The sequence below is a fragment of the Sorghum bicolor genome, chromosome 10 (genome assembly GCF_000003195.3).
Source record: "Sorghum bicolor cultivar BTx623 chromosome 10, Sorghum_bicolor_NCBIv3, whole genome shotgun sequence".
In the NCBI taxonomy this organism is placed as follows: Eukaryota; Viridiplantae; Streptophyta; class Magnoliopsida; order Poales; family Poaceae; genus Sorghum; species Sorghum bicolor.
This window is the reverse complement of record NC_012879.2, coordinates 41,656,936-41,666,030: the sequence shown is the minus strand read 5'-3', so window position 1 is coordinate 41,666,030 and position 9,095 is coordinate 41,656,936. Positions and strand designations below refer to the sequence as shown.

The 9,095-nt window shown below is 37.3% G+C and overlaps 1 protein-coding gene across 2 annotated transcripts; it reads left to right on the top strand.

Annotated features, from left to right (window-relative positions):
- Positions 882-4,805, top strand: LOC8085367 (auxin-responsive protein IAA21). Of its 2 annotated transcripts, none has more exons than XM_002438390.2 (5): positions 882-1,165; positions 2,101-2,342; positions 3,214-3,355; positions 3,937-3,998; positions 4,478-4,805. In XM_002438390.2, exons 1-5 carry the CDS (start codon positions 897-899, stop codon positions 4,510-4,512), a joined length of 750 nt encoding a protein of 249 aa, XP_002438435.1. In that variant the 5' UTR covers positions 882-896; the 3' UTR covers positions 4,513-4,805. The 2 variants fall into 2 exon arrangements, with proteins under 2 accessions (XP_002438435.1, XP_021304438.1); XM_021448763.1 differs by having other exon boundaries at positions 3,937-4,008.

Genomic DNA, 9,095 nt, shown 5'->3' with positions numbered 1-9,095 from the left:
ATAAGTGACACGCAACTCATAGTTGCATCCTTTTGGGGGATAGAGATAGTATAAGACTAATCTTTACTACAAGTTATACAAAGCATCTAGCTTATCTTTCACTAATTATTCATATTACGTTCCATTAATAGCTATCTTATTCTACTAACTTCCAACCTTTTAATAAACTATTCATGTCATCTCTACTAAGCACATTTACTACGTTCAATATATTTGAAATATAGAAGTCATCTTGCTATTTGTTTTGTCATTTCATTATCTTTTAATTCGATAGAATTTCTGTTAGTTTTTTATTATATTCTTCTATTGCCGTGTCCAACTTTGATAAACCTGATATACTTATATGTACATGCAATAGTTTTATTTTTGAAAAATTTCATATCAACGCATTAGGTATCTTCTAGTTTCAATTGAAGAATACAAAACAATACCATAATCTAAGGCGCTGTTTAGTTCCTCTCAGAACTCAAACTTTTTAAGATTCTTCGTTACATCGAATCTTGTGGTACATGTATGGAGCATTAAATATAGATAAAAAAGATAACTAATTACATAGTTTGTCTGTAATTTATAAGACGAATCTTTTGATCCTATTTAGTCTATAATTAGCCAATAATTACTAAATACAAAGGAAAGTGCTATGGTATCTAACTTTTTTACACAGGGAACTAAACAAGGCCTAAGCCTTCAGCCAAGTTACATTAAAACCTTGTTTAGTTGGTAAAATTTTTAGATTTTAGATATGGTAGTATTTTCGTTTGTATTTAATGATTATTGTTTAATTATGGACTAACTAGGTTCAAAAGATTCGTTTTGTAAATTATATATAAACTGTATTTAATGATTATTGTTTAATTATGGACTAACTAGGTTCAAAAGATTCGTTTTGGATAGACATGGCGCCGCCACAGGAACAGGACTACATCGGGTTGTCTCCAGCGGCGGCGGCGGCCACGGAGCTGCGCTTGGGGCTTCCGGGCACGGAGGAAGCGGACGGCGGTGAGGCTGCGGCGGGGACGCCGCTCACGCTGGAGCTACTGCCGAAGGGCGGGGCCAAGCGCGGGTTCACGGACGCCATCGTGCGGCGGGAGGCGGCGGCAAGGGGCAAGGCGCCGGCAGAGGACGAAGAGGTGGACAAGAAGAAGACGCAGGCGCCGGCGGCTAAGTAGGTCCACTTGCCACTCGCTCTTGTGTTTTTTTTTTCTTTTTATAAAAAGAAGGTTATTTTGTTACTTCTTGATCTTAGGCCTTTGTTTAGTTTTAAAAAAATTTGTAAAATTTTTCGTGATTCCTCTTCGCATCGAATCTTTACACGCATGCAAGTAGTATTAAACATAGACGAAAATAAAAACTAATTATAGAGTTCACCTGTAATTTGCAAGACGAATCTTTTGAGCCTAAGTATGATTGGATAATATTTGTCAAATATAAATAAAAATGCTATAATATCCATTTTGCAAAAAAATTAAAACTAAACAAGGCCTTATGTACAAAGAAAATGCTACTTGGTGATTGTTGATCTTTTATTCTTCTTTTTTACGATGTTTCTTGAAATAGAAGTGGCTTCTTACTCAATGTTCTTGGCAGGTCAGGTATTTTTTCCATATAAAGATAGAAGAGAATAGAAAGTTAGCTATTCATTCTGTTTTTTGTATATATATTCTCCTGCTCTTTTTCCTTTAAAAAAATTCATCCAGATCTCAAAAGATATTCTTTTACCAATATTTCCTGATTAAAAATGAACAATCCTGTGAGTTAATCAATTTATGTTACAGGAAAATTGAAGCAAAAACTTGACAAGTCATGAATGCAGGGGCGCGAATAAACATGTTGTAAAACAACTGTTACTATTTATCTAAACAAAGAAGAACTTTGCACGGACAAGATAACATGTCACTTTTGTGTGTGTTTTTAAAGGTAGCTAGGGAGTGCACAATTAGCCTGTTTTCCTCTATGCTCTCTGATTAGCATTTGGGAATCTCAGACTTGCAAGATCCTTTATCTGGCAATTGTTTTCAGCTGGAGTTGCTGTATTTTTTGTATGTTGTGCAAATTAGAGCAATATTGAGTGAATATTGACTGTTGGAGTATCTGTAACAGGGCACAGGTGGTAGGATGGCCACCAATCCGGAGTTACAGAAAGAACACTATGGCAATGAACCAGCCCACTCTGAAAACCAAAGACGATGGTGAGGCTAAGCAGGCACTAGTACAGGATTGCCTCTATGTCAAGGTTAGCATGGATGGTGCGCCATACCTCAGGAAGGTGGACCTTAAGATGTACAAAAACTACAAGGATCTCTCGTTGGCACTGGAGAAGATGTTCAGCTGCTTTACTGTTGGTGAGTTTTGTGTTGGTTCTGATCCTTTGTCAGTTCAGTGATTTTGTCTGCTAATATGTGCATAACATTTCTTGGCAAGCTGATTTTTTCTTAAACATATGCATTCTTTAAGTAGATGTAGATCTAGCTTCATGTAGGCTAGAAATTTCTGCATGATGCTTATTATATACTCCCTCCATCCCAAATTATAAGGCATTTCAAGAATTTTGGAGAGTTAAAGCATCTTAAGTTTGACCTAAATTATAGAAAAAACTATAAAGATTTGTGAAATCAAATAAGTATATTATGAAAATATAATTAATAAAAACCTAATGACACATAGAGTAGTTAATATCACAAATATTATTATCTTATCATATAAATTTGGTCAAACTTAAAATGCTTTGACTCTCCAAGATTCTTGGAATGCCTTATATAATTTGGGATGGAGGGAGTACTGTTGATGTTGTCGTCTCTGGCGTTTTACACTTTAGTTCTGCAGTATGGCTATTCATTCCATTTATTTTGAACAAGTACCTATGTTTTTGTTGAATGCTAATTGATGTCTCTATTTTCTGGATTCCTTCTTGCCCCCTATCATGATATCTCTTGCATGATGTGTCACCGATTAACTATCAGAGTATTAGTACTTTCTGTTACCCTTGATGACTGTCTGCTTTGGATCTTTTCCTTTCATTAAAAAAAACGATGGCTTCATGCGTTTTGTGCTGAACTGCAGTTTGTTAGAAATGCCCTTGATGTTGCATTTGAGACGTGCAGAGATAAGTGCAATAACAATATTGTTTGTTTGTTTATCCTTTTGAGTTAGAAGACTGACTTGGTGTGGTTTCCTATGGTGGAACGGTAATTGAAATGTTATCTGTTCCTGCAGGCCATAGTGAATCTAATGGGAAATCGGGAAGAGAAGGACTATCTGATTGCCGACTGATGGATCATAAAAATGGCACTGAGCTTGTTCTCACGTACAAGGACAAAGATGGAGATTGGATGCTTGTTGGTGATGTTCCATGGAGGTGAGTTACTTTCAATGACCCAAATTTCTCAGTGTATTTACTAGAAGCACTAACAGAGTGCATGGTTCTATGTTGTATTTTTAAATAGAAAATTTGTGAGGTTTTAGTGAAACCTTTTAACCTCATCTGCATGCCATTTTCTCTAAAATGTTGTGATGGATTTATTTTCTTATGGTGCGTTGGAAAATTTAGTGTGTTCTGTTTACTGTGTTAACTATTTAATTGTTTTGCACTCACTTTCTGTTTGTACATGGGTTATATTGTTTGAAACAGAAATTGGAAAGGTTAAGGGGAGATGTTGATAAAAACAAAATAAAAATGCTATGGGAATCCAGAGTTTGAAATTAGGTTAAAACATGTTGGTGCGAATGGTGCCCTTCCCATTATTTTTCTGTAGTGTTGGTGGTTATCTTCACATGTTTTACTTTATTTCCCTGGTTTTCATGGGCCTATGCAGCGTACCTGTTCCTGTTCCCACTAGCATTTTGCATGTTCCGATGAGTTCTGGACTTGAACTAGGAGTTGAGAAACTGTGTTGCGCTTTAAAAGCTGCCTGATTTGTAAAATGTGCTGTATTGCAGAATGTTCACGGGCAGCTGTAGGAGGCTCAGGATCATGAAGGGGTCAGATGCAGTGGGCCTTGGTAAGTACAGGTGATATGTGGTTGCATATGGATGTGTTGCCTGTGTTCATGACTTTTCCTGTGGAGGAATATCAGAGAATCTACTACTTTCAGACGCAGTTGCACTGCTGCACTAGAGTTTTTTTTTGTTTTTGTTTTTTTGTAAAATTACTAAGCCATCCAGTTTGTTTGAACTTTTCTTAGGGGAGGGTCTTTGTAGGGTCCTTGTAGGACCCCGGGATCCATTCTAACCTCCTTTCGAGTGTCTCTGCTTGTATATAACTCTCTTTTCCTATCTTAATTGAAAGGCAGAGCTCCTGCCATTGTTTTCAAAAAAAAAAAAAGTTTGTTTGAACTAAGGTCTGGTGTATTCTATTTACTGTGGCCATGCACATCTGTTTAAACTGCTTTCTTGTCATGATTAGCCTGAGAATCTGTCATCACTTTTTTTTGTGCTTACTACAAGCTTATAGTATAAGAATGTACTTTCAAATTTTCAGCTCCTAGAGTCTCTGACAAGAGCAAGAATGGTTAACTAGGAAGGATGAATGTGATCTGCTCCCTGCAACCACATCATACTCTTACATGTAAGGCCCCATTGTTGAAACTACAAGGTAAATGGACTTAAGTTGTGAGAAGGGGATTACTTACATCCATGTGTACCTCTATGATTTGGACTCATATGTTAGATTGCAAACATAAATTGTGTGTGTAAGTCTGCTGTATGTCTGCCTATCTGACCGTGGGTCGTAGTTTCTGTTGTAAATGATTGTTTGCTGTATGTTGCAACCTTGTTTTGGAGTGCTGCATTGTGCTTGCTAATGCCCACAGCATGAGCCAATCTGTGTTTGTGAAACCCTCTTGGTGGCTCGAAAGGTTGAATTACTGCAGAGCAATGTTCTCTAGCCTGATGGTGATTCTGGTTGCACAGCTGTGGACGCAGAACCATCAAATCCTGATAATTCAGCAGTTAGGAGATCACATCAGGATGTCATAATAATCTTCCCTTCCTGTTCCAAGGCATGGGCTTCTGGGTTGCTTGCTTCAATTACTGGCTCTGAATCCAAAACCCTACCAAGTCAGCTGGTCCAGATATCTAGAGTCCTGAATTCCTTTTGGTGTCCGGCCCTTTCCAGTCTCTATGCAGCATGCACTGCACATCCTATTGTCAATAGTGACCCCCAATCGGTGCTTGTGGTAGTGGGGCGTTCCCCCATCTGTTATTCTTTTCCTGGTGCCATAATACTGTCTTTGGAAAGCGGGGGGAGGTTTCCCTGCAATCATTCATGCAGCATCAAGGAGCAAGATGGTGGTGGTAGGAAAATAAAGTTCGGAGGCAGTTCTATACAAGGCTGCCGTGAATTGGGGCTTTTTTTTTGTTTCCTCTTGCATACACTAATATTCCTACAATGATGCTTTTGACTTGGTTTATCAAATTCATCAGGGGCTATGCTTATGTTCTTTTATAGCAGTGTGGTTTGGTGGCTGCCATGTGGTTTTGTGTGAATTTTACATTGTGGCCTCCTTGGTGCATAGTAGCTCGCATTGCTAAAGTTGTGTTGCTTAAGATATGGATGGGTGTGTGTCCTTTCGTGCTGAAACACAGGAGAGATGCTGATGCTCCCTGTCTTGCTTGTGCTGCCACTATTCTATCTAGTCATGCCCCACTTGCATTGCATGCATGAGAACTGCCATTTGATAATTTTTGTGACGGGGAAGAACAGAAACAAGAAAAAGGAATGATATATATGTTCTGATTCCTCAGCAACTGAGCCGCAACATGGTGTGGTCTATTGCTATGGTATAGTATATATCTTACATAGTTTTCAACTGCTATCAGTGTGGTATGGTGTGTCTACTGCTACTGGCCTGGTGGTTGGTTTGTTCTGATTCCTCCGCAACTCAGCGCCAAATGTGATCGCCCAACGGAACAGAGCTGAGTAGGGTCGTGCCCGTGCATTCGCCTATTTTCGCCGCTGGTGCAGTACGCGGTGGTCCTGGCCTCTGCTGCTCGTTCCTGCCTTGTTCAGTTCTTTTTTTTTATATTTTGAATACTGTAACACTTTCGTTTTTATTTGATAAATATTGTCTAATCATGGACTAACTAAGCTTAAAAATTCATCTCGCGATTTACAGTCAAACTATGCAATTAGTTTTTGTTTTTATCTATATTTAATGCTCTATGCATATGGTGGACTAACTAAGCTTAAAAGATTCATCTCGCGATTTATAGATAAACTGTACAATTAGTTTTTTATCTATATTTAATGCTCTATGTATATGTCGCAAGATTCGCGATGTGACAGGAAATCTTAAAAATTTTTTGGTTTTTTGGGTAAACTAAACAAAGCCTTACTTGTCCAAACCTTCTTTTTGAGCAACAATGGTTCTTGCTCTCATACGTAACCACAACATTTTGGGTTTCAATTTTACATACGAGAAATGCGTCCTAGTTTTTATACGAGTTGTATACATATATCACCTTACCACGGAGCAGATACAGCTACCGGGAACGGATTTGAGGCGTGCACACATGTAGTAATCGAGCAATGCGCTCGTAGTGCGCGGTGGGGGTGACAGAGTCTGTCCTAACCGTAATGATGAACGCTGCTTTAGACGTGATGATGATTGCAGCGAGGACATCTGCTTGATGATACTCACCATATATGTCTACCATCTTCGGTTACATGAATGCATTTTTAAAAGATAGTAAATGATTACATGAATTTACAAGCGCAAAATCTGCTGGTGCAGAGAGCGAGTGCCGCCCTCTTGGATGCTTTTCTTTTTCTTGCTGGTTCCCCTTTGGGTGTCCAAGTAACCAAAGCACATCCCCGATGCATCTATTACTCTATCAGATACTGCGCAACTGCAACTGCAACTGCAGAGGAGTGACCACGCGTGCGCGCGTGCATCAGTGCGTGTGCGTCTCTTGGAGAGGTCCAAGTCCGCGGGCACAAGGGGAGGGCCCGATGCAGACTAGGGGCTAGAGGTAGTGATGCATGCGAAAGAACAATTTTTGTAGCAAATGATGACGACGAAAAAAAAATCTAGAACTTGAACCTTAGTCACTCAGGTTGACAGGTTCTACTATAGGTAACCCAAACTAGTTATATAATTATTAAAATGTATTTGATTTGAGAGCATAATTGTATCCATGGACTTCGGGATAGCATCCACGCCGTCAATGTGTTTGAATTTATGTTACGAACCATTTATTGTTTTGTTGGATGGATGAAAATAGTTTATAAATACTTCTTCTGTTCAAAATTATAAGCCGTTCTGGCTTTTTAGGTACGTAACTTGTGCTATGTTTCTATATAAGAAGTCTAGTATCTAATTGTATAACAAAAGCTATATATCTAAAAAAGTCAAAAACAATTTATAGTTTAGAACGAGTGAGTATATCTTTTATTTTAGAATAATAATAATTAATTGCATACTAATAAAAAAGTATAAACACTTATTTTTACATGGTAATTACTAATTAAAAATAGACTATGTTAATTAGAAGAACTACTACTACTACTACTACCCTAATTGGCACAAAAGCCATTCACTAATCAATATTACTTACCAAAACTAATCTTACCATCATAATTACAAAATTAATAATATATAACTAACTAGTAATCTTAATTTAGTTACTAATAATCAAGATAATAAAATACGGAAAACTCATTCCGTAGCGTTTTAGGAGGACGTTCATTAAGTATCTCCAAAAAAATATTATCTTTTACTAATTGTCCTTATCCAAGTGGCCAACCAACCAAATGCTACTTATCTATACCCACAAACCAAACACACACTAATAGAGAAAGCAGCTGTGTATATTGGGTAAAAAAGAGATGTGGTTGTAGAGATTCAAACTCAAGACCTCCAACTTTGGTCCTTGCACACGTTGTCATCTTAACTCCACCACACATCTAACTTAGGTAAGATATGCTTTCCTTTTAAATTCACTCTGAGACACCTTTAGTTCGGATTTGAGACACAAACCGGGACTAAAGCCTCCTGCACTGATACGCCTTGGTAACCATTACAACTGGTACGACATGCTGGAATTGGTCCTAGTTTGTATTATAAACCGAGACTAATGGTCCCAGTCCTCCCTTTACTCACGATTGCAATTTTATACCAGGACTGAATACTTTTTGGCCATTGACTAAGGTCGTTTCTCTGCTAATGACATTATAAATCTTTAGTGGCTATGATCTTGAAATTTACCGGTCTAGGTATGAAAAGCGTACTACTACCACACATGATATTTAGTAGGTGTGGCTCCTGAACCTCTACAGGACGGTTGGGCTAGCCGCCTTTACCCATGTGTGGCTAAAGATCGATGATTTTTAGGTACGGCTATTATAAGGGCGGCTAGAGAATCACCCCTATAAATCATTTTTCAAAAATCACAAATTTAGACAAAAATAGCTAAAAATATGGGGAAAAAATTAATCTAAGGGGGATCCTACCAGAGAGCCACCAGGCAGGCACCGTCCCAAAGTTTCAAATTACGCAAGAATGCACGTTGTGCGGCCTTGGGGTTTCAAACTAATACCCGTCCTCCTCATTTTATGTTCACCCAAATTTAAAATAAGTATTTAAGACCCTTAATGAATTTAAATTAAAAAGTGGTCAATCATAAAGTTTTATAACATTTCAAGATGGTTTGTATCATTTTTTCATCCGAGATCATTTAAAAAATTTGAATTTCAAATATGAGAAATTCAAACATAATTTCTTTGGATAAATGATTTCAAATGAAAAAGTTTTCAACTATAAATTTTTATAACTTTTTCGAGATCTACTATTTTGGTTTTTTTATTTCGCCATCGAAGGTCGTTTAAAAAATTTGAATTTTAAATTTGGGAAATTCGAACCTAATTCTTTTGATAGATGATTTTAAATGAAAAAGTTATCAAATACAAAGTTTTATATTTTTTTTTGAGATCTACAACTTTTATTTTTGTCATTTCTTCATCCGATATCGTTAGAAAGATTCAAATTTTAAATGTAAGAACTTCAAACATAATTTTCCATAGATACATGATTACAAATAAAAAGGTTGTCTACTACAAAGTGCTATCACTTTTCTAGATCTACAAATTTCATTTTGGT